Raw genomic sequence first — 26825 nt, forward strand, 5'->3', positions numbered from 1 at the left:
GGTGGCGCAGCGGTTTGGCGCCTGCCTTTGGCCCAGGGCGCGATCCTGGAGACCCGGGATCGAGTCCCACATCGGGCTCCCGGTGCATGGAGCCTGCTTCTCCCTCTGCCTGTGTCTCTGCCTCTCTCTCTCTCTCTGTGACTATCATAAATAAATTAAAAAGTTAAAAAAATAAAATTGTGTCTACTTATTATCTCTATTTGTTGTCAGGTTGCTAAAACGTGAGCTCCAGAAGGGCAGATACTTGTTCTTGTTCACTGATGGATCTCAAATTCCTAAAACAGGGTAGTTCCTCAATATGTATTGGTTGGATGAATGAATGACTCCTGAAATCTCACTGGACCCATAACCTGCCAACATTTGTTTAATGGAGACTTTACAAGTTAACGGTATAAAATTTTGCTACACGTATTTTTACACAAAATGAACAGTGGAGAAAATTGATGTAAGGTGTTATTGCTGTTTAGTATTTATTATGGCCCTGAAACATGACACAGGTGACACAGATGAGATTCTCTCAACTCCACAAATCTTAAAATAAAACTATGAATGTTAAGATATTTACACTCATTTGGCAAATGAAAATTCACAGGTAAAAGAGGAAAATGTGTTCTAGATTTCTGAAGCGCTAACACCAACATTTGGAGTAGAAAGGAAAAGAGCAGATTATAGAGATATCCATCAAATTCAAGTGATCTTCGAGAAGCTTAGATTTCTATGGTGGTGCTCCTCCCTGCAATAACATGTGAAAATGGTCTTTAAAGAGAGATCCAAAAATATCCTGTGTTACAAAAGGAGAAAAGTTAAAATGACCTATCTTGTATCTTGGTCTTTTTGTAAACAAAATTCATTTCTGACTTTAGAAACAAGAACACATTGATCCTCTTCACAATCTGTAACTTTAGAAATGTTGCATGGGGATGCCTAGGTGGCTCAGTGGTTGAGCGTCTGCCTTTGGCTCAGAGCGTGATCCCGGAATATTGGGATCAAGTCCCGCATCAGGCTCCTCCCAGAGAGCCTGCTTCTTCCTCTGCCTGTGTGTCTCTGCCTCTCTCTTTGCATCTCTCATGAATAAATAAAATCTTAAAAAAAAAAAAAAAAAGGAATGTTGCATGAAATTTTCCAGTGAGACTGTGGAAGCACTGCCACATTCTATGTCAAAATTTTATATTCAAAACTTATTGTTACTGTGCTAAGACTAAGAAATTCCCAAAGAAAAAGATCTGAAGTAGTCACCTACAATGTATTTGCTTTTTCTTGAGAAGAGCTTTAACAGGGGCTAATAATCATTAATAAGAATATAGTTATTAGGGATGCCTGGGTGGCTCAGCAGTTGAGCATCTGCCTTTGGCCCAGGGCGTGATCCTGGGGTCCCAGGATCGAGTCCCACATCGGGCTCCCTGCATGGAGCCTGCTTCTCTCTCTGCCCCTGTCTCTGCCTCTCTTTCTCTGTGTGTCTCTCATGAATAAATAAATATAATCTTTTTAAAAAGAATATAGTTATTAATATTAATAGCTAATAATATAGGTCTATATTAAAGAGTGATATCATCTAAAAGACATAAGACAGATCTGACATGTAAGCACCACCCAGGGGGGCCTGCAGCGCCTGCTTCAGAGGTGACAACTCCCAACAAGAAGCAATCTCACCATCCCTGTATTCACAACTATCACTAGCACAGGTGGTGCTTGGAGTCAAAATTAATAAAAACATCAATGATCAATTACAATGTATACCTCTGAGCTTCAGCATGGCTAGAATCTAGCATCTTTTTTTCTTTTTCCAATCTTTTTTTTCTTCTTTAATTACAAAAAGTCCCAGTCACGTCCCAATACTAAGAGGAGAGCTAGAATTTGCTCAGTTTTCTCGTGAACCAGTGTCATTTATGTTGGGTAAACACACACGAATATTTTGAGTTTTACACCAACTCATTAAACAGCTCTTAATACATTCAATATGATTATTTATAATATACTTTCACATAAACTTTAATGGTTTTCCAGAAGTTTCATTTACATAAAAATATTTATTTTAATTTTTTAAAGATTTTGTTTATTTGAAAGAGAGAGAGAGAGAGAGAGAACAAGCAGGAGGAATGGCAGAGGGAGAGGGAGAAGCAGACTGCCCAGTGAGCAGGGAGTCAGTTATGGGGCTTGATTCCAGGATCATGACCCAAGCCAAAGGCAGATGCGTAAACAACTGAGCCACCCAGGTGCCTCACAAATATCATTTAAAAAGATGAGTAGCCCCACAGAATGTGAAGGACTTAAAAAAACAATCCTGCTTATCATCTCAATATATCTCTTACTATCAGTAAACTTTCAATCCCAAATCAAAATGTAGTAAATGGCTCCCACTATGATTGCTATCAATATTAATTATAATAAGTTATAATTAATAGTTATATGATCTAACATTGTACCAGGCAATGATCTTAGAAGTTTCGATACTTGGTCTCATTTGATCATTTTAACAGTATCCTTCATTTTTCATTTTTATTTATTTATTCATGAGAGACACAGAGGGAGAGAGGCAGAGACACAGGCAGAGAGAGAAGCAGGCTCCATGCAGGGAGCCCGACGTGGGACTCAATCCCAGGTCTCCAGGATCACACCCTGGGCTGAAGGCGGCGCTAAACCACTGAGCCACCCGGGCTGCCCTGGGCCTTCATTCTTAACCATAACTGTCTCCTGCCACCAAATTAAAACCAGGAAGCAAAAAACAAACAAAAAAACAGGAAGCAAAGGAATGTGTATTAACTGCTCCAAAGTTACAATATCAATTAAAAGTTTGCATGGTAAGTTGCTTTCAGAATTGATTCATTTATCCAGAAGTATTCATTGAACACCTATTACATCTGTTCAATTAGACACTGAATATAAGTATGTAAGTACAGAGTAAGACATAGTTCCTGGCCTCAATACTACAAGTCTGTGAGGGAGCCTCCCAAAAGGCAGTCAGAGCCTGAGGGCATGAGCTGAGAAAAGGTGAGATCAGGACTGTGCTTGACACTGGGGTGCACAAGTCAGTGACATGAGTCCAGGTAGAAGGGGAGTCTCTCACACATCTCTTCAATGTACAAAGTTTGGGTCCCTGCCATCTTTTAATAGAACTTTTGCAATCACTTCCTCACTTTAGCTTTTTAGCTTCCAGTCTTTCCCTGGCTCCCACAGAGCCCTTGAATTTATCTTGCCCATTGCTATGGATTAATCTTCCTAAAATTCAATCATGTCCCTTCCCAGTTTGAAAATTTTCAGAAGCTCCTTCCAGTTCAATTTCAATTCCTTGGCCTTGTAGTCCAGTCCATCACTGAGTCTCCCATCCTTCATTACGGGTGGGTCTGATGGATGCTGCTTTTAGAACATGTGTGTAGATATTACAAACAAGTTATGTTTCGGGAAATTATAAACTGCCATGAGACTTCACATAATTTGAATAGTGAGAACTTTTTAAGCATCATTTATGCACATGGAAATTTCTAATAGGCCTTTCACTCAAATTAAATAATATAAGAAAATATGCCTATAAGGAAATGTAACAGATTGACTAAAACTAAACTTGTCTTGCAGTTTTAGGAATTCTGTCTCTAATCCTGAGATGTGTACTGTGTGGGGTACAGAGTACAGTTTATATCTCAGTTGTAACAGTTCCTTAAAGCTAAAAATAGGGATCTTTATAGGGAATGAAAAAAAAACTTTGTAATATCCATGCAGTTGAAGGCAGGCTCTTAGTGAACTAGGAAATCTTTCAAAGTTGCAGAAGATGAAACAATAATTTGAAACTGCCATCCAACTTTACATTTCCTATTTGGAAAACTAGGGTTCCTAGGGATACCCAACTTTTTGAAGGCTTATGACTTTTCTCCTTTGATTCTTAAAAGATACTTTGAAAAGAGCCTGTGGAATCTCTGCCAAGACTAGACAGGGCTCTAGAAAGAAGAATAGACAACCTGCATGTTCTTCACAGTATTCTGGTTCCTTAATGCTTCACTATTGTTCAAAGCTGAGGCCCTATAAGAACACCAGTGGTTCTGTCCAACAGCTGAGGACACCTCCAGGGGCTCCATCTCCTGCCTTCCACCTTGAACTAACTGGCCCAGCTCCCTGATTGCTCTGAATCTGACTCTTGTCCCTGTAACTCTTCACCTATATTAATACCTTGATTTGACAGTACCATGTTCTTTGAGTTTAGCTTTATCCCTTAATCTTATTTCCTGGTTTGGCTCCAGCACCTTGGACCTGGCTGGCTACGCAATGCTCAGTTTAACCTCCAAAAGCCAGGCTGGGGTTGCTGTGCCAGTCTCATGCCAAGGAGGGAATACAGACACAGGCAATGAAGAGTGCAGTTTTCCTCTTTCTTCTATCTACCAAAACAATCATCTAGTCTAAATGGTCAACAGTTCATTAACAGTGAAGTATTATTTTTGCTTCTCACTTTTTTTTAGAAGATTTTATTTATTTGAGAGAGAGAAAGAGCACAAGTGGGGAGGGCAGAGGCAGAGGAAGCCTAAGCGAGGCTCAATTCCAGGACCCCGAGATTATGACCTGAGCCATAGTCAGATGCTTAACCCAACTGAGCTACCCAGATGCCTCTCTGGTTCTCATTTTTTTTTCTGGTCCTCATTTTTAATAATTATTTGGCATTAGTGAAAAATGATGGGTGAAAAACTTATTTCTCAGGTGACCACAGAATTCTTCAAACAAAACAAATACACACACACCCCACACACACACATCCTTTTGTTCTTAGACCATATGCCGACTGGAATAGTAGAGAGATTTTAGTCTTTTTTATTTTTTTTAAGATTCTATTTTTAAATAATCTCTACACCCAACGTGGGGCTCAAACTTACAGCCTTGAGATCAAGAGTCTCATGCTGTACTGACTGAGCCAGGCAGGCACCCTGAGAGATTTTAGTTTTTAGAGGAAATCGGGAATATGGAATGAGCTGACTGGTAAAATTTAAGAGAGAATGTTTAGGCAGCCCGGGTGGCTCAGCAGTTTAGCATATGCCTTCAACCCAGGGCGTGATCCTGGAGACCCGGATTGAGTCCCACATTGGGCTTCCTGCATGGAGCCTGCTTCTCCCTCTGCCTGTGTGTCTACCTCTCTCTAGGTCTCTCATGAATAAATAAATAAAATCTTAAAAAAAAATAAGAGAGAATGTTTATTTGGATGATCACGTATATATACTTTAGTCAAAAGGTAAGAAATTGGTTGTTTAATATGATACATTATATTGCTTCATAAAAATAATTTTTTAAAAGATTTTATTTATTTTTTCATGAGAGACACAGAGAGAGAGGCAGAGACACAGGCAGAGGGAGAAGCTGGCTCCATGCAGGGAGTCTGACGTGGGACTTGATCCCGAGACTCCAGGATCACGTCCTGGGCTGAAGGCAGCACTAAACCGCTGAGCCACCTGGGCTGCCCCCATAAAAATAATTTTTAATGTGGGCATTAGTTGCTTTCATTAAAATGTTCAATTTTATTCCATAAATACCCAAAGAAATTGAGGCCAACACACAATGCACATACACACAAAACTGAGTCTTACGGATTACTATTGAGTCCTAAACATTACAGAATGAGATGCAGAGTGGCCTCTCTACTCTTCCAGTGACAGTTTACTGTCTATAAAAAGCAACATCCTTTAAGCATGACTATCAGCAATCCTTTCCATAATCTGGCTCTGTGTGCGTGGAAGAGAGAGAGAGAGAGAGACAGACAGACAGAATGAATGAGAACCGTGATAGTTGCTTACAGCAGATTTAAGATGAAAACAACATATTCTGTGCTTGAAGGTACTCTACTCATTCAAAACCTTATCTAGCTTTATCCCCACAGGATGGTTACACATGGGTGGTTAATTACAAGTGTCAGTTCCCACTGTATTCTGGTACAGCTAGATCTGATTTCTAACTGACCCTGAGTCCCTGAGACCCCCAAAGCTCTAAAGCTTCCAAAGGAACCTCCCCACATAACTTACTTTTCTTCGACTTTTTTAGTGTATATGAAGGTCATTTAATTTTCCTTGGAAACCCTCTAAAGCAAAACTCTAACATGTTTTCAGTGTGCACATACTTCGGTGGGGCACAGGATGTTGGGACCCCATTCCCACGTGCTCGGGCATGCACAAGGGTAAGACCTATCAGCATGCCTTCCGTGAGACTCCTAAGTATATAGGTTTCTCCCATTATCTGAAAGTACAGCATTTTTTTTTTTAAAGTACAGCATTTCTATAAAAACCTTTTGTAAACTGAAATGGCATAAAGTGAAGAAGCAATTACGATTAATGTATATGGAATTTTTTTTAGCATTCCCAAATCCAAAAAATATCCTCTTAGGCTTTTCTGATACAACACATCTTGCTAACAGATACACACAAAAAAATGGAGATAAAGCACAAATGTTCACAGACACAGTTCAAAGCTCTGGTGGCTGGATGCTGAGATGCTGAGTGCAGTTCTTGGGGAAGGAACCTAGTGGAGCCCCTCTGGCTATTGTGGGTTCGCGATGCCTCTATAACAGTTTGCTATAAAACCAACACTGAATGCTATTTTTGTTTTTTTTTCGTAAGAGCAAAAATCCTCTTAGGATTTTTTTTTAAGATTTTATTTATGTATATCAGAGAGAGAAAGAGAGGCAGAGATACAGGCAGAGGGAGAAGCAAGCTCCATGCTGGGAGCCTGATGTGGGACTCGATCATGGGGCTCCAGGATCATGCCCTGGGCCAAAGGCAGGTGCCAAACCGCTGAGCCACCCAAGGATCCCCTAGGATTTTTTTGAGTTGGTGAAAACAGATATTAATATAGGTCTTTCATAAAGGCTAAGTGGCATAATGCAAACTTTCAAAAAGCAGAGGATACCTATATAGGGACCCTCAGGTTAAAAAAAAAAAAAAAAAAAGGAAAACCACCACTAAGCTGGCAGAATACCATCAAAAACATGGTTAAAGAGAGCACGGCATTTTAAATTTTGTTAATGTAGATGGGTTTGCCCATTTCTGATGGCTTTTTGGGGCAATGCAAATTTTTGCATGAATGGTGTAACCTCTGCACCATATTTTGACATCTACTACATCTGATTCAAATGCAAATTAAAAAATTGGGTTTGGGATCCCTGGGTGGCGCAGCGGTTTGGCGCCTGCCTTTGGCACAGGGCGCGATCCTGGAGACCCAGGATCGAATCCCATGTCGGGCTCCTGGTGCATGGAGCCTGCTTCTCCCTCTGCCTGTGTCTCTGCCTCTCTCTCTCTCTCTCTGTGACTATCATAAATAAATAAAAATTTTTAAAAATTGGGTTTGCATAATGAAAAACTATTCATTTTTCCCTTTTCCATCCAAGCAGGAACAGAAAGCAATTCCAAGCCACTCTGCAAATGTATTCAAGGTTAGGGATTCTGGAGGGAGGAGCCAGCCAGAATCTCATGCCCCAAATCACTGAAGCATTTCAGCAAACTGACTTAAAATAGTAATTCAAGAAAGAAAGGGGCGAAAACCCTTCAGGGAAAAACCCAGTGAGATTAGTGAATGTTCTGTTGCAGAACAGGTTCTTCCTAGAACCATTTCAGAGAAGCTTATGTTGGATTTGATCTCTGGGTTCTGCCGCAGGTGGCACACCCACCAGAGTCATCCTAGTAGGATGAGAATCAGACCACACACACCACCCTGGTGTGGGCAGTTGGCACTTGGGCCCTTGCTGGGGTCTAAGCTTAGCAATGCAATAGTTTCTCTAGGCATCTCCATTCATCCACTTCCAGACCCATCCCAAATGTCCCTCTTCTTCCCTTAACTCCTAATGCCACTGCTCTCTATGTGGCCTTCTCAACCTTGCTGCCCAGAAAGTATTCCAAAGCCCAAGTCCACCAGGCCTCTCCCCTCATGTTCCTTCTAGAAGGTGGACCTGTGTCTGGAAGGCCTCTTCATTCTTCTTATCCTCAGCTCCTCCAAATGAAACCCACAGTAAATCCCTCCCCAGACATATCTTGGAAATGATTAATCTCTCAGATTAACCGAATGGGCTCAAATATAAAAATATTTTTAAAAAACAGTAGGGTCGTTAAAGAGTGACAGATTTAAGCGCCATCTGGGCTCGCTGGTCAGGGTGGCGCGAATTCCATCAAACGGCTGAACGGTGCACGATCTGGGAATCCCATCTGTTTTATCTAGCATGAATCAGTCCAACAGTTTGGCCATTTTGATGTTAGAGCTGTTTAAAAAATACCCTGGACATATAATACCAATAGTTTTTCCTTCTCTAAACTTCTAGAATGCAAAATGTGTGCTTATCAGAATGAAAGATAAAAATGAACCTTGATTTGATTCTAAGAGGAACCCTAGAAAAATTCTAAATCAATCTTTTTTTCAGAAAATAATTACTTCCCCAGTTTTATTATTTTTTTAAATCTTTGGGACCATATGCAGAGAATTCTTAGGGTTGTCATATGGAAGTTTATACTAATAATTTTTTTCTTTTTTTATGTGTATATACATATATTTTGGAGATATATAAAATCTCCAAATTACAAAGTCATTGCAACAAATACACCTAAAGAAACACAGCGGAACACTAATAATTTTTTTCACTGAAAAGTACGTTGAGAAAATTTTGGATTTTATAAAATAGGAAATTATTTTGGTTTTCTTTCTCATTTTAATTCTTCCTCTTCTGCTCCTCTCAACAAAATATTTTTTATGAAAATAATATAATATTATAGTGGAAAGTAGTCCAAGTAACACTTAGATCATTTTAATGGCTAAGATTTTTTTTAAAAACAAGTAAAGCCTTCTCCTAGTTATTATAAATTGCATTTAACCTTTAGTACTTTTGGACTGCTTCCCTGTCTTGCTGTGCTATAATAATTCTTAGAAACACTAATCAGATTTTCCTGTCCCCAGTAACATAGTTCTGTTTCTGAACAGTGGCATTAAATTGCCCCAAAACAAATACCATGGCTACCTAGTCTTTAACAAGCAGGAAAAAAAATATGATTTTTAAGAGTAAATATATTTTGACAAATTTGGTATTTCATTTAAAAAATCATAAACTACAAATCAGACTACCTTTTAACTGGAAAATATCCTTCTACTATGATACTGATTATAATTTCTATCTTTAAAAACAGGGGTGGGGGATGCCTGGGTGGCTCAGGGGTTGAGCATCTACCTTTGGCTCAGGGCGTGATCCTGGAGTCCCAGGATCGAGTCCCGCATCGGGCTCCCTGCATGGAGCCTGCTTCTCCCTCTGCCTGTGTCTCTGCCTCTTTCTGTGTTTTTCATGAATAAATAAATAAAATCTTTTTAAAAAAATTAAAAAATAAAATAAAAAAATAAAAACAGGGTGGAATAATTCTATTTGATTATTATGTGACATATAGTATTTTACACATGAAAACAAAGCAATCATAAAACCAACATTCATGTAATTGTGTATTAAAAGGAGGACTGCACATTATCATATGATTTTATTCCAGTTTTTTGTCATCTTTTATAGCAATGATGTGGAACCAAAATAACTTCTTCAGTACTAGATTTATGTTATCTAACCATTTTACATACCACATATATTTCCTAAAACATAAAATTCTCTGGAAATACAAAGCTGGTACTATGTGGCATGTTATGAGTATGTGCATTTATTATTTCCTCATCTATAAGCCAGGATAATAATATCTTCCTGCAGAACTCTTTCAGAGGTTATATTTAATAATGTGTGTAAAAGTATATGAAAAATTATAAAGTTTGTGTAAAGGTAAAGTATTACTAACCGTGACAACAATAATTTCATATTCTATGGAACAAAAACTACTGAAAAATAAAACATCCTTTCTCTAGTCTCCCTTATGATTAAATAAAGAAGCACACTTACATGAATTCTTTCTTAAACAGCATTTCACACACAATTGCCCTTAAAGTATCCACTTCAGAGAATTACAAAATCTCAGAGAAAAATTATTTCTACATTTCCCAAATTTTAAGAGGCAGAAGCAAACAGTCAAATTGTCAGAAACTTTATTTGTATCCTTTACTTTCCTGAAAGTTGCTGGGGACAATTCAGAATCCTAAGAGCACACGAGAACTTCTGTTCAAGGGGGCTGGTCAGGACCTGAACTGGGATATAGCTCTATGTTATGACTCTGATCATCTTAGTAAATGTAGTCCTCAAAAGTTACAATCCGTTTAGGCCATGACGAAGGCAAATGCTGGGACCACCAACTTCTCTTGCTCCTTCAAGCTTATAAAACAAATGACGAAAAAAAGGACAGAACTTTTGGAAGATAAATGCTATTCACAACATCCTTGAGGAGAGAAACTGCACTATTAAAATTTCTTTAAATTTATGGTCTTATCCCTCTCAGCAGCACCTAAAACAAAAGACATGGGTCCCTGCACAGGGCTTCCAGTTGATTCTTCCCCTTTCCCCTGTGGTGACCAAGTCTGTGGCATACTGCAGCAGTAGCAAATGAGATCCACCCGAACCCAGCTTTAGTGACAATGGAGCAGCTGAAGTTGTCCCTGTGAGATGCCAGCTGGCTTCTGCACAAAGGTAACAAGGTTTCTTTGTTTGTTGTTAATCCCTTTGGCTTCTTATCCTCAATTCATGCAAACATGCACTGGACAATTGCATCAGGTGGCTACAGTCCTGATGTTCGGTCTCCACAAAAGTGTTGTGCCCACATCCCTAGGCAAATCCCCAACTCTACAGCCTGAAATATTCATTCAGTGGGCACACCAAAAAAGAGGTCAGTTACACTTGGTTGCAAGATGGTTCTGCTACCCAGCAGTGGAATGTGTGGACATGCTAGGCCATGGGGTAGGGGTGGGCAGCAACGAGTACTTTGGGTAAAAATGACAAGCAGTTACATTTGTGGGAGAACTACCACAGAGACATTCTTCCTTGGCCAGGTAAAAGGACTCTAATGAAGCAGTGTGCATTCAAGGATGCCAAACAGAAAATGTTTTTTATACCCATGCACGTAGCTAGTATCAAACAAGGCCCTATTTGCCCCAGTTTTATATATTGTTCAATCAATGGATACATATCTCTGGGGTTTATAAAGTTAGGAGGAAATATTCCTCTTGAGCTTCACCTAAGTAAGTAGCACAAGGTGAGCTAAGAGAAGTAATATGCTTGTACTGCCTTATTTTCATTCTAGCATATTCCTTGACAAAATACTTGTATTTTGAAATCATAGTTCATTTCCTTATATCTCATTCCCTGATCTGTATGCACTTAATTTTTTTAAAAGACTTTATTTATTTTGGGATGCCTGGGTGGCTCAGCAGTTGAGCATCCGCCTTCAGCTCAGGGCGTGATCCTGGAGTTCCAGGAGCCAGTCCCATATTGGGCTCCTGCACAGAGCCTGCTTCTCCCTCTGCCTCTGTCTCTGCCTCTGTCTCTGTGTCTCTCACGAATGAGAGAGAGAGTGAAAGCATGAGAGCAGGGTAAGGGGCAGAAGGAGAGGCAGACTACCCACTGAGCAGGGAGCCCAATGTGGGGCTTGATCCTGGGACTCTGGGATCATGAACTGAGCCAAGGCAGACACTTGACCAACTGAGCCACCCAGGCACCCTGTATTTGAGTAATTTTTAGAAAATATTTTTTTAAAAGATTTTATTTATTTATTCATGAGAGACAGAGGCAGAGGGAGAAGCAGGCTCCATGCAGGGAGCCCGGCGCGGGACTCGATCCTGGGTCTCCAGGATCAGGCCCCGGGCTGAAGGCGTGCTAAACCGCTGAGCCACCCGGGCTGCCCCAATTTTTAGAAAATATTTTATTTATTTATTTGGCAAAGAAAAAGAGAGAGCAAGCACAAGCAGGAAACAGAAGAGGGAGAGGGAGAAGCAGGCTCCCCACTGAGCAGAGAGCCCAATCCCGGGCTCAATCCCAGGACCCTGGGACCCCAAGACCATGACCTGAGCTGAAGGCAGATGCTTAACTGACTAAGCCACCCAGATGCCCTGCATTTGAGTAATTTTATTAAACCTTGATTTAAAGAAAATGTTCCGTCTTGCACCTGCATGAGATGTTCTTTCTACCAACAGTAAATATCTCAGAGTTCAGCACTGTATTTTGATTCACTTAACAGTGGCCCATTTAAAGGTTAATAAGTACAAAAACAAAAATAATTTCAATAATGTCTCTTTATCTCTTACCAAAACTGGTATACTGTGTAGTGAGAATTGGGAAATACTCTATAAATGTGCTGTACTATGTAAGTTATTATATTGGATGGTGACAAAGGAAGATGGTATCACCCATTTGTCAGGCTAACCCTTAAATCTGTGCTTTTAAATGTGACAGTTTGTCAAATTAGCAATACTAATGAAAAAATAACTCTTCTCCTAAAAATATTAGTTTTCAACTCATTTTAACCATTACCTGACAAAGAAAAATCTTTTAAGGAGTTAGAAGATAACAGGGGCCTCTAACCAGCCCAGTTGGAAGAGCATGCAGCTCTTAATCTCAGGGTCATGAGTTCGAGCCCCATATTAGGTACAGAGATCACTAAAAATAAATGAACTTTTTAAAAAAATAAAAATCTATTTTTTCAAAGCAAGCATACATTCAACAAAATAGAACCAATGGCCTAACATCAGTATCTAATGTGAGTCTCCCTACACAAAAATAGCTATGGGGAAGAGACACTAGAAAAGATTTGGAATCTATTTTGGCTCAAGATAATTGATGAAAATCTATTCCTCTCTTAAAAAAAAAAAACACGTTATTATTGCTGTGCCAGCTTTCTAAATAATTTTAAATGCAAACATCTCATCAAATTACTAAAGATCACACAGCACTATCAAATGTATGCTGAGATTTATCTTAAATAATCCCAAACTTCTAAAACGTCAGCAGCTTTAGTAAAAGCATCATAAAGTACTCGACAACCAGAGTAAACCTCTTTAAAGCGACAAAATAGCAAGGAAAGGTCAGGGAGCCAAGCAGGTCAACAAAGTCCTTCTTCCCAATCTGGGGTCATTCTTCCCTCCAGCACTGATTGGTCTCCCAGTAAATTCCACATTAGCTCCTCCCTTCAGCTGCAGCAGAAACACTTGAACTGCCTTCTCTCTCCACAAAAGTTTAGTTTGCTGATTGGGCATGAAACAAAGGGAAGACAGCAGGGGTACAATTTATAAGGGGGCAGGCGAGGTTGACAGGCTATTGTGCTCTGGAGGCATCCACAAGCTGTTAATTCTATTTTAACATCGTTAATAAGACTGTTAACACATCAGACTTTGTTTAGAGACCTTGAAAACATCAACAAACTATTAAATGACCCACCTGAAATAAAATAGTATCCACTTTGGAAGCATCAAAATCATACTTTTTTTTTAAATCCTTAAAATTGAAAGACTAAAGAAAGGAAAAAAGAAATCCATTACTGTTAAATGTGTGTAAATACCCCAAATTCTTATGTTTAATACTCTTGAAACACTTTTTTTAATTTTGATGTCATCTACAATCTATGAATTTTCAAAATAAGGAAGTCATATCAAAATAGACTCACTTCCATGTACATATGCAAAAAGGGATTAAAACCACAAATGCACAGATTTAAATACTTAAAATGAATAATAAGTCTGACAGATTTAACAGCAGTTAATTTTGCAATAGAATAATATTTTGAGCTCAGTCTTTAAAGAAATAGGAAAACACTCCATTATACATGGGAAGTTTGGTATTATGCCCTCAGGTCCAACTAAAAAACTGCTAAGTGAAAAAAAAAAAAAAGATCAAACTGCTAAGTAATTTCAGCAAGAGTAAAAAGTTCCAATTCATGACTTAAGGAATATAAAATTTTCCAAATACTATTTTGCTTTTTTCTGCTCCTTTGCTTCACTTCGCTTAATTTTAGGAATTAAGACTATTCAAAGTTAAAAGTACTATGCTTAAAATCAAGGAGACCAAATAACCAGTAATCAGTATTCAACAGTCAATGTTTATAAAGAAGAAATTTTCATTTGAATTTTTTGGTGTAAATGTATTTTTTGGTGTCAAACTCTTTTAAATTAAAATAGCATATTACTTATGGGATAATCTACTAAAATTACTATAATTGACATTTAACTATCTTTTCATGTAAAGCCAAAAATATATATTACAAAGAATTTGTAGTAATATCTTTAAAACAATTTTCTGGACACTATATATCTGAAATCTAATGACTGAAAAAACTTGAAGCATTTTGGATTAATTTTCTAACACTCTGTACTACAAATTTGTAGGTGTTAACTTTAAACATCCTTGCCTATGATTTAAAACAACAGTTACTTAATACTTTTGCCAGCACCAGAGAGAAAAATTAAAAAGGATGAGAAGTTAAGATGGAATCAAGTTATGTAGAAAGGATATACAGCTTTTAGAAGAAAACAGAGAATTCTAGGGAATATTTAAATCTTTTGACTCCTTTGAGTGCGGCTGTTTACTGGTGACCGGTGGTGGGCCAGGGTTGGGGGAGATGGTGAATGGTCACACTGTAGAGGCAACTAACAAACAAGGACGTTAATATAAAAACACAGACGTATAAACTTAGGGGCAAACACTGAGGCAACTCTAAATGCAATCTCCGCATTGAAGACAACATAAGGGTGAGTTCTCAACGGGTCAAATGACCAATGAGCAAACGCTGGTTCAAGGCATGGCGACTTTGGGCGACACAGTCTGGGAAAGCATCAATCACCACACGTTTTTACAAGTGGAAACCAAGGCAGTAACCCTCAGTGATGACCGACGAAGAAATAACATTTGGCTACCACTGTTCAGCTGCCTTTTCCAAATACAATGCCGTGCTTATTTCTCTGGCTTCCTACAATCTTTCATGTTTCAGTTATACACATTTCAATCCAAGTGTTTCAGTTGCCATAACAACTTCATAAATTTGTTCTCAAATGTCCTTTTTAATTACATCATTTTTTTAAAAAGCTGGATGGGTCGGGACAGTGCCTCAATTTATTCCATTCACACCTGGCTCTTGAGGAGTGGGGGTATTTTGTTCCTTTAACGATAAGAAGCTCAAACATCTGAAAATAATGCCACTATTTCTCTCTATCCATAGGTAAAGAAGATGTTTTTTAAAAATCTGTTTGCATGTGGCCTTATCATCAAAATTTTAAAACCCAGGCGACAATGCCCAGGAATCATCTCCTGGTTCGTGAAGTACGGAGATTGCTAACGCTGCCCAGTCATGTACAGACGGGCCTTGTGCACGGAGCAGCCGTTTTATTTCCAGATATCAATTATTTATACTGTCAAACAGGTTTTTGATAGAATCCTAGTGGTTTTAACTGGCTTCTAGTGACTATTACTACCTAGTATCTTTAAAATATAATTCACCTTACTATGGAAAAATTAAACCATGACAGTATGTAACAGTTTCAACAGCATGCATTAATTTTTTAATACTTAGCAATATTTTCAGATTTCATTCCAATAAAAAATAAGGCACAGTAACCCTGGCATCATTAAACAAATGACTTTTGCCAACATCAACAACCAGACAATGGAAAACAGGACTCTACCAACAAACGGAGAGCGGGTGTCAAAAAATTCAAGCTGGGATTTTTGCATATGTAGTGAAACCGAAGGCACTTCCCAGAAGGTATTGAAATGCACAGATAAGGTTACAAAAGGCCCTGAAGTGGTTTTGAGGGTCACAATTTGCTATTAAACACAGCAGAAGGAAACATGTGAAAGTCCACTTGAGTGAACTTTAGAATGCTCAAGTATAAAAATCGAGGGCAATGGACAAATTAGGGCAAGCAACAACTCCAGAGTTTTATTTTTAACTGTACCATCAGTTTGTTAGAATAGAAATATATACATATGTATGTACGAAAATATATATATGTATTTAAAATTAGGGGAATAAGGTAGGGGGGAACATGTTGTTTATAACCCCATCTGCCAAAAATTAAAGCACAGGGCGAATGGTATACAACTAAGTACCAGCAAAAAGTAAATATTGGCTATATTTAAGGAAAGAGATAAAAACAGATGTTATATAAAAATTTAGACCTTTAACTTCAAAAAATACTACACATCACTAGTTCTCTGCCACTGGAAAAAAAAAACTTTAATTATGTAAAGAGTGAAGAGAAGGTGAGACTCTTTACCTTTGAATATTAAATTAGGAAGCAGCCACATCAAAGGCAGGCTTGATCCGTTCTGCCTGAAAAATTAATAGGCTTGACAAGTCCTTTACAATATCTTCTAGAATTGCAAAGAAAGAGGTTCTAGTGACACCCACAGTCCCAGAAACAAAATGCAGCTGTAAAGGAGGACTTGGGGTTGGGGGGAGGGCTTTTTTGTTTGTTTGGGGGGTGTGTTTGTTTTTCTTTTATCACAATGGATAAAGCCTTCAGCCCTGACTCTACAGAGGATCTACACCACGACTTCCTCCCAGCTTCTTCTCCCTCTTCTTCCTCTCTCCACCGCCCATCACCAGTCACCTGACAGAGAAGGCCTGTGGCTACAACAGGGCCTGGCTGGAGGGCCTGACCACCCCAACCCTGCGGTTTCAAAGGGCAGGGAGTTGAAAGGAGGGGATAACTGTTAGAGGGGCAGGGATGCTGAGGAGAGACATCAATTCGGCATTCCTCAGTGGCTTCAGATCTTCACACTTGTTTTCTTTTCCCCTCTTCGCTCTTGGAAGGGTGAGGCGGGAACCAGCACTTCAAAGGCGAAACTTCTTGGAAGGACTTGTTTCCTAGCTCTGCTCTTCCCATCAGTGTGATTAACACCAAAGGTTGTTATTAAATGATAAAAACAAAATTATCTCTCTTAAAGAAAACCACTTTTCAGCTCCTGAGTTGCTTGCTGATGAAGATGTTGGTGTTAGGGAGGGTGGGGAGGGTGACAGCACAAAAGGCCTTGCCGTAGCTCTCTGCTCCTTTCAGAAAAATGTAAGGCACACTTCTGCAAAGTGGGGCACATTAGACCCTCATCCTCATCTTTTGTCCACCAGCTCTCTGCACCCAAATCCTGCCACAGGGAGCTGAGAGGGGCCAGAGCTCCAACAGGAAGGGGAGGGACGGAAAAAGGTCGCCAATTCAATAGTAGGAAGCCACCGAACGGGGCAGGATAAGGCAGGCACACAGACTGGGCTCAGTGTCTGGCTGGGACTGAGAGGAAACATGGAGGTTCAAGGCAAATGCCTCCCAATGAAACAAACTTGGCTCACATTACTGGGCGACGCTGATAAAGAAACCAGCCGAAGATGGCTATTTAAAGATGAGGGAAAGCAGAGCTGCTAATTCACTTAACAACAAATGCTAATTGCTCAAAACCAAGCAGCTAAGTTTCAAGGATGCCTAAGAGGCCTGAGAATACGTTTCAAGAATGACTAAGAATGTAATTCATAGCACAAAGTGCAATATTATCTTTGAAAAATAAAAAATTTTCAGGATCAGGATCAACTTGGAACTTAATCTTTTTTTTTAAGGGTTTAATTTTTCCCTCAACACTCCCAATTAGGTCAGAATTTAAATAATATTACAATTTAACAATAAGCCATTTATTTCACTGCCTTTTTAAAAGAAAAGATGAAAGAGACCCATGTACCTTAATCCTAAAGAGCTCAAAATCTGAATTTAAAAGAATAAAACATTACTAAACAATTACAGAGAAAGTCAAGAAGGGTTTCTGAAAGAGCTATCAAAAGACAATATTTGTATAGAATTTGAGCATTAGCAGCTAGCCTGACACAGCAAAACCATTGTATTTTCCACTAGTTTTGTTTTGCTATATACAGCTGTGTTTTCACAGATGCAAAGCCATGTGTCTCCACCAAAAGGTCTAGCCTTCCCTTCAGATGTGAGTGCAGATCAAAGGTTCAAACGCAGAAATACAAGATCCTTTTCCCTTTGGAACATGTTTTTATTTTTCTGCAGTGGCTGCAAACCAGAATTTCCATCTGCTGTCCTTCTGCAGTATACAGGTTAACCTTAGCAGTGGGGCTCAGGGCACTGTTATCTCAGCTAAGAAGTGCACAGATGAAGCACGTCTGCATGTATGCTCCAAACAGCTCCCCAACATGTTCACCCAGCTGCGAGAAAACTGAACAAGGCAGTAGCAGAACCCATTTCAATTGACATATAGAAATTAATTTTTAAATTCATCTGAAACATCAGATTATAAATTTAAGATGGGGTTTTGCTTTTATACAAGCACCCTGATAAAGATAATATCAACTGTGATTTCCTGCCTATCCCTTCTCTCTCCTATCCCCAGTAGAATGAGACATTTTGCATTTGAATCCCCATTTTTGGAAAATCCTCTAATAGAAAATGATTTGATTAAAAATTTCATTAAAATTTTTTTAAGATTTTATTTATTCATGAGACACACACACACACACACAGAGGCAGAGACACAGGCAGAGGGAGAAGCAGGCTCCATGCAGGGAGCCCAATATGGGACTCGATCCCCGGTCTCCAGGATCAGGCCCTGGGTTAAAGGCAGGCGCTAAACCGCCAAGCCGCCAGGGCTGCCCCCAAAATTTCATTAATCTTAAGTGGTGTTTTGTTTCATCACAAGTTAGGAACCTATAATTTTGAATGGATTCTTTTTTTTCTTTTTTTTTACCATTAAAAAAAAAAAGCCTTCATACTCAACATGGGGCTTGAACTCACAACCCTGAGATCAAGAGTTGCACGCTTTACTGACTGAGCCAGCTGGGCACCCCTTGAATGGAAATATTTTTATACATTTCTGTTACCTACTATTTTTAAATAACTCCTTTCCCCTCAGTTTCCATTCCTTTTACTGCACCTATCCTCAGAATGACTAAAGAGAGATATGTTTCCTTGTTTCCTACTCTGAAAATGGATTTACTGCCATGTAAACATCTGCTTAGGAGAATACAGTAAAAATAAAGCACTGAAAATGTGGGAGGCTTTGAAGTTATTTTTGGCAGGTTTTTAAGGTCACTAAATAGAGAGAGAGAAAGAGAGACAGAGAGGCAGGCACATTTACCTATTTGTAGAAGAGCAAGAGAGGTTAGAGGGATGAATGGATGGATGGAGATGACAGATACAAAGCTTTGGCTAGTCCCTAGAGAGATTCTACAAAAAACCCAAAGTGGAAAGTGTCAGGGATTGGTCCCAACGCTAATGTGTGAGTGCCATCTAGTGGTCTGCCTAGAACTGCACCCTGGTCTAGCTACACTTGGAAAAGTCCTCCAATGACCCCCATTTCTCCACTCCATTTTGGCTCATTTCAGTACTCAAAACCCTCCTGCCCGATAAATGAAGCTTTTCTCCCCTATTTTCCAAATAAACCAAAAATACGAACAGCCTCAGAAAACAAGATCAATGATGATCCCAAAGGTTGGGGTGAGTCTCCCAGAAGCAAAGTGTATCACAGGTGTCCCCATTAAGGGCTGCTCCAAGCCATGTGGAGAAACTTAAAGAGTTTCTAGATAATGAGTTGTTGTGACCACACCTGAAGGACCAGGCTAAATAAACAGGGAGCCCTACAATCTACACCTGCCCACTCTCTGGTGTTAAATCTTTAGGCGGGGTGGGGGTGGGGCATGGATAATTAGCTCTATGGCTGGGCATCACTATTCCTGTGCAGGTACTGAGAGAGAACAAGATGTGGATAGTCTGTTATAGCTGAAAAGTACATATTCCAACTCTCATTTTCCAGCTTAAGTGACTCAGAAAGGTGAAGGACCCTCCCCAGGTGACCTGGAGAGACAAAGACTCATTTCATCATTTCCTCCTGCTCCGAGAAGGGGTCACTGAAAGGAGGGTGAACAGTTCACATGAGAATGAGCAAGGGAGGGTACCTACGTTCTTCACATACAGTGCTGCAGAGTCCTAGGCCAGGGTACATGGTAACTCAGAGGGCTTACATAGTCAAAAGCAGCCCCAGCACACTAGGGTCTTGTGCAGTGGTAAGTGAGGCTGATTTTCCTTGGATCACCTGGTCTCACTCCTTCTTTCCCTTTTCACTTTAATAACAATAATAAACAGTTACATCACACTATGCCCACACCTGTTCCAAGTTCTTTCAATTTTATCTCACCGAATCCTCACAAAAATTCTCTGAGGTAGGTACTATCATCCCCATTTCATAGAAAAGGCAACTGGACTAGAGAAGTGAAGCCAGTTCACTATAGTGGCAGTGCTGGGATGAAGTGTAGGAGTCTGGGTCCAGACTGTGCCACCTCCACAAAAGCACCTTTCCCCTCTGTATGAAAACATGGACACTTAAAGAGTTTAACAGTTAAAGAAGGTGTTTAGGGACTATCAGGGTTAGCCCTTGGATATGCAGGGTAGTAAGCATTCTCCAGTAATGGGCTGTGGGCAAGAATATAATGTCAGAGCATCAGTTGGACTATAATACAGGGCTACAATATTTGTCTGCCTCAGAGTAGGTTGCTAAAAATGCAATGAGATCATCTGTGTGGATATGCTCTGTAAAGAGTCAAGTCCAGGGGTACCTGGGTGGCTCAGTCGGTTAAGCATCTGCCTTCCTCTCAGGTCATGATCCTGGGGTCCTGGGATGGAGCCTGCATTGGGCTCTGTGCTCAGCAGGGAGTCTCCTTCTTCCTCTCCCCAACCCCCACTCATGCTCTTTCTCAAATACATAAAACCTTAAAAAGAAAAATTCAAGTCTACTGGAACAGAAGTGGTATTCGTGTTCATCGTGTGAGACCATCCCTGTTGCCTGACACCCAGAGAGGGCCACGTCACACACTGACAACAGGCACCAGAAGCAAGGCCAACAGTTTCCATGCTTCAAATACTTAAAGTTCCATGGAGCACCAACCCATAATGTGTCATTTACTGGGATGAGAGGAACCCCCCTCCCCATATTATGCCATAGCCCAAGAGACAAACCGGATTTAGAAAGCTTGAATTATGAATAATAATGAGAAATAACTGCTGATATTAATCCTCCTAAAACAAACACAGTGGTTAGTATTGCAAGCATACCTCGAAGCACTTCTCCAGCCATCTGAGGCAGTATCCTACAGTACATGTGTGCGGTGGCCCATGAGGGAAGAAAGATGCCCAGAACTGACTGACCCACACGCTTGTTCCACCCACCAGAGGCCACTGTCCTGGCTTCTGTGAGTCACATTTTGTGTGCAGACACCTAAAAGAACATAGCTGTACTGACAGTAACAAAATGCAACACTGTAGAACCTACCATACTCTTCTAAGTTTTTCCCCCCACCCTACTTTGAGATATAATTGACATATAATTTTGTGTAAATTTAAGATATACAACATGATTTGATATACATATACATTGCAAAATAATTACAGTAAGGTTAACACAGCCATCACTTCACACAATTACCATTTTTGTGTGCATGAAATAAGAACATTTAAGATCTATTTACTTCGGTCTGGCAGGAAGAGGGGTTCTCAAGATAGATGGGTCACTGCATGGAAAGAATGGGCTTTGGAGTGGGTCTGGGCCAGAATTCTGGTTCTGCCAAGCATCACCATGTGACCATTGCAAAGATCCTTAACCCTCTGGGTCTTGTGCTCATCCAATATGAAACAGGAGTCACAACACCTGTTCTAATCAGAGTTAAATGAGATGATGTACTCAGAGTTCTGTGCCAACCTTGGAGGGAGGCTCAGTATATATTTACTGAATGACAGAAAGAAAGGAGGGGATCACCAAAGGATGATGGCGGGGAGCATCGCCATGGGAACTCCACTGTAAGTGTATGGCATTGCCCCCATTTCCCCCATGCATGCTAAATGCACAGGTTAAAGTTTCAGAACACAGGTTCTGGAGTTGGGCAGACCTAGGTACACAGGTGCAGTTTTTTGTTGTTCTTGTTTTTTTACCTGTTCTCTCAGTAACCTTGGCCAAATTTCTTAACTTTATTTTTTATTTATTTATTTTTATTTCTTAACTTTAGTAAACATATTTCCTAATCTATAAAATGGGGCTGATAACAGGACCAAACTTATAGGACTGTTTGTATTTTTTTTTAAGATTTTATTTATTCATGAGAGACACACAGAGAGAAGTAGAGTCACAGGCAGAGGGAGAAGCAGGCTCTGTGCAGGAAGCCCGATGTAGGACCCGATCCTGGGACTCCAGGATCATGCCCTGAGCCGAAGGCAGGCGCCAAACCGCTGAGCCACCCATGGATCCCTATAGGTCGGTTTTGAAGCATAAAAGTAGATAACACAGTGAGCAGTCTGAAATATGTGTGGCAGAGCAAAGTTTGAAGAGATTAACCACTGGGTTTGACCCCACAGGATTAATATCAGCACTGTTATTTCTCATTATAGACATTTAAGTTTTGTTAAAATACTTAGTTTTAAAATTGTGAGTTGTTTCAATGTGGCTCACTCTGGGCTTTGAGGTCAGAGGCTCTGTGCTCTGCCCACTTTCACGAATTATTCTGAGATGATTTCTTTGGAGACCTTGACAGTAATCAAGACTATGATGACAGGGAAGCAGGCTAATATAATGCACAAGAAACAACTTGAGACCTGATGATCTGGGCTGAACATGGCCACCCCTCCACATGTGGGCCTCAGTGCACTTGAGTGGAGGCCCCAAGACCCAAGACCCTGCCCACCCTTCCTCTTCATGTCCCTGGTTCAGTCCTGTATATGTGGTGCCTATGCCAACTTGTACATCTAAGCTCGGTGTTTGTCTCAGCCCAAACATCCTTTAGCTATCCCTCAGCTCTGGTGTGTAAATACTACAGTGGCATTGTCTGCCCACCAGGACAGACCCAGGAAGAAGCTAATAGATTTCCCATCTAACGATGACATTTCCCAGCCTCTCTTGTGTCTGGGTATATTCATGAGACAAAGTTCTGGTGGATGGGGTATGGTCAGGATAAGCAGAAGTATGGAGCAGAAGTAAAAGGAAGATCCTGCACATCTTCCAGGTTCCTGTGTCATGGACCAGAGCAGAGCAGCCTTCTTAGGTAGTAAGATGCTGAGGAAGGAAGAGCCACAAGATAAAAGGAACCTGGGCCTTCATAGAGCCATCACAGTTTCTACCACCTACGTATACTTAAAGTGAGAGAGAAATTATCTTAGATAATGCACTGTATTTGGGGGCCTTTTGGTTACAATATCCAAACCTGTACCCTGACTTATATACAAGTTACTCTATATGTTTGAATGAAATGGGCACCTAGCCTACTGTGCCTAGCTATCACTAAAATCAGTCTAAATTTGATCAGGAGAAAGAACAAGTAAACCAAAACTACACTATTGGTCCACTAGGACATCTGGAGCACTATGCGATTTCAAGTATAAGGCAAGGTTAATAAAAACTAGCATGGAGGAAAAAAGAATTTAAAAAAACAGAACAAACGGAAAGCCAAGGAGAAAATAATCAGCTTCTTATGTGGTAGTTTAGTTTTATTTTTTAAAAGATATTTACTTATTTGAGAGAGAAAGAGAGGTACAAGAGCACAAATAGGGGGAGGGGCAGAGGGAGAGGAAGAAGCAGACTCCCCACTGAGCAGGGAGCCCAACACAGAGCTCAATTCCAGGACCCCAAGATCATGACCTAAGCCAAAGTCAGATGCTTAACCAATTGAGCTACCCAGGAGCCCCTTAGGTAGTAGTTTAAATTTTCAAATAGATGCACATGATTAAGGAGACATTTTAAAGTGAAACATCATTATTTAATTTCATCATCATAAAAATGGTGCCATTACCGTCAGATAAAAAAACTGAGGCACAGATACTTCCCTGGAATTACAACTAACTTTAATTTTATTTATTCATGAGAGACAGACAGAGAGAGAGAGAGAGAGAGAGAGAGAGAGGCAGGGACACAGACAGAGGGAGAAGCAGGCTCCATGCAGGAAGCCTGACATGAGACTTGATCCCAGGTCTCCAGGATCATGCCCTGGACCGAAGGTGGTGCTAAACCGCTGAGCCACCGGGGGGCTGCCCCAACAACTAACTTTATTTTAAACTTTGTGAGAGAGAGAAAGCACAGGTGCATGTGAAGGAGGGCAGCATAGAGGGAAAGGGAGAAAGAAAATCTCAAGTAGGCTCCACACCCAGTGCTGAGCCTGATGTGGGGCTTAAACTCACAACCCTGACGCCATGACCTGAGCTAAAATCAAGAGTTGGATGCCTAACTGACTGAGCCACGTAGGCTCCCCACAACTGAGTAACTTTAAGACTAAGATCCTAGGTGCTCCCTCCCAAAGTGTTTTTTTTTTTTTTTTTTTTGGCCAGCCATCTTTGTCCCTAGGTTATCTGCCTCATGACAAAGACTCCTCTGTGACCTATTACTTAACTATAATCTTAAAAAAAAACAAAAACAAAAACAAAAACAAAACACATTACCATACTCCCATTCTGAAATCTACAGGTGCTCCTACTTGCCTAGAAAGCAATGCCTAAAATCAGTAGCCTATAAGTCTAGGCTCTCCACACTCTGACCCAAACACAACTTTCCAATCTCATATCTCACCAGTCCCCACACAAACTGTTGCCTTCAACTGACTTATCTTCTCAACACACTGCATAACTTCCTGCCTCCCCAGTATCACATCCCTTCTACCACGCATGTTCAAAGCCTACTCACGGTGGAAATATTCTTTTATTGCCACTTGTTCATCATTTTTAGGTCATATCTCCCTGAGTTCATGACTGCATCTACTCCCACATTGGCCAACACAGCCCTTTCCACTTGGGAGAGTGGTACCCATCATCTTGATTTGACTGATTTCTTAGGAGAAACAACTTTCAGGGGCATCCTCACATCTAGGGCCCAGCTAAGAACCTGACCATTCTTGCACAAAGGCCCCTGAATGGCTTTACTACAAGTATGACCATGACACCATTGAGCAGGGTGAATGGTACTGCTGGCATGTACACTGCCCCTTCTTACCTCAGCTGCCCAAGCCTACTCCAAACCCTGCATCCACAGGCCACATAGCCAGGCTTGAGAGAGGGTGAATTGCAGGGTCTGTGTTATCCTTTTCCAGGAATATATGCATTCTTATAAAGGACTTTCTTCTCCTTTGGGTAGAAAGTCTTGCTCAGAATCTTATCAGACAGGCCAGTCAGGGTGCCTGAGTGCTAGAAACGGAACATTCATTCAGTCCCATATGAACATTTATTGGTTACCATCCGCCCCAAGATCCACCCCACCTCTTGAGGAATTGCGTCATCCTACCCACAACTGACTGTCTTCTGGAATTAACATCAAGATGCCCAACTCTTTGAGAGCCAAAGGGTGGATCCATTTTAGACCAATCAAACATGTCATCCCCACAGGTAACATTTTGAATAGAGTTAAAGATTGAACATGCTGGTAGCACTTCCATTCTGATGGCTGAGCTGGGACAAGACGAAGGAGTCATGCTGATGCCAAGATGCCTAGGGTTGCCTTCCCAATGATTTTATGAGTGTGTCCATATCCCTCCAATAAATTCCTTTTTGCTTAAAAAAGCCAAATTTGGTATCTCTTGCTTAAGACTGCTCTTGCCTTGGGGCACCTGGGTGGCTAAATTGGTTAAGCGTCTGCCTTTTCCTCAGCTCAGGTCATGATTCCAGGGTCCTAGGATTGAGCCCTACATGGGGGGGGGGGGGGCGAGGAGGTCCCTGCTCAACAGGAAGGCTGGTCTCCCTCTTCCTCTTGCAATCTCTCTCTCAAATAAATTTTTAAAAATCTAAGAAAAAAAAACTTATAAAAAAGCAATTTTTGTTTTCTTCGTCTGGCTGGCTTAGTCGGTAGAGCACGTGACTCTAACTCTGGGTGCTGAGCTCAAGCTCCACATCAGATGTAGAACTTTACTTTAAAAAAAAAATTTTTGTTGTTGCTGTTACCTTAAAAGAGCCCACTTCAGTATCTGTTGCTTAACCAAGAATCTTAACTGATAGAAGGCCACAAACTAGAATTCCATTAAATCAAAAAAATACTTATTCTTTTTGTAGCACACTCAGCACCAAGACAGGTGCTGGCTTTCACACAGGTACAAGGACTAGCGCTATCCTTGAAGAGACTTAACCTAATATAGGAGACATAATAGAGCACAAAAAACAATAAACATGAGTAAAGCTATAGGGATGCAGAGGAAGAGTGTCCTTTATCAGGGTGAGTGTGAGTGACTGCTAAGATGTCATGAGACGAAGGTGATATATGATTAGGATTTCACCAGGTAGAATATGGGAAGAGGAGCACTATAGGGAGAAGGAAGTGCCTAAGCAACGGCAAGGAGATGGGCAAGAGCCAGGGTTGGGGAATCTTAACATTAAGAGGTTTTTTTCATTTTTAATTTTTTATTCATGAGAGACACAGAGAGAGAGAGAGAGGCGGAGACACAGGCAGAGGGAGAAGCAGGCTCCATGCAGGGAGCCCGATGCGGGACTGGATCCCGGGGCCCCAGGATCACGCCCTGGGCCGAAGGCAGGCGCTAAACCACTGAGCCACCCAGGGATGCCCCATTAAGAGTTTTAACGTGACTGGTGGGTCAGGTACATGGTGTTGGAAAATGATTCTGGAAAGGTAGTTTCAAGTCAGAGTATAAAGGCTACTGTATGGCCACGTAAGGTCTCCATTCTTTAGTGTTGGGAGCTACTCAACTTTTATAGAGTAGAGCAATGAGATTTGTATTCAGAGACTTCACTTTGGAAGACAGACAGGAGGGAGGAGAGACCAGGCAAGAGGATATAGTGATGAGCTGGGAGAGCAGCAAGGATGGAATGGCCAGGAGCCATGGTAGAAATACGCAGAATCTAAGGAGTTGGATGGAATCAATGAGATTTCAGCCACGAAACATGGAGTGGTGCAATGACCAGAACAACACACCAAACACAGAGGCTTCCATGCTTACCTCACTACTCAAAAGAAG

General features: G+C 40.6%; 1 protein-coding gene across 7 annotated transcripts in view; it reads right to left on the bottom strand.

Annotated features, from left to right (window-relative positions):
- Positions 1 to 26825, bottom strand: part of CLYBL (citramalyl-CoA lyase) — a 300028-nt gene that overhangs the window by 235375 nt on the left and 37828 nt on the right. The window contains exon 2 of one of the 7 annotated variants that reach the window (XM_072782505.1): positions 13289 to 13360. The exons of the other annotated variants lie outside the window; for them this stretch is intronic. Within the exon in view, the coding sequence (XP_072638606.1) occupies positions 13289 to 13329 (41 nt within the window). The 5' untranslated portion in view covers positions 13330 to 13360. The remainder of the gene's footprint in view (positions 1 to 13288; positions 13361 to 26825) is intronic. 7 annotated transcript variants of the gene reach the window in all.

Source organism: Canis lupus, chromosome 17, assembly GCF_048164855.1.
Source record: "Canis lupus baileyi chromosome 17, mCanLup2.hap1, whole genome shotgun sequence".
In the NCBI taxonomy this organism is placed as follows: domain Eukaryota; kingdom Metazoa; phylum Chordata; class Mammalia; order Carnivora; family Canidae; genus Canis; species Canis lupus.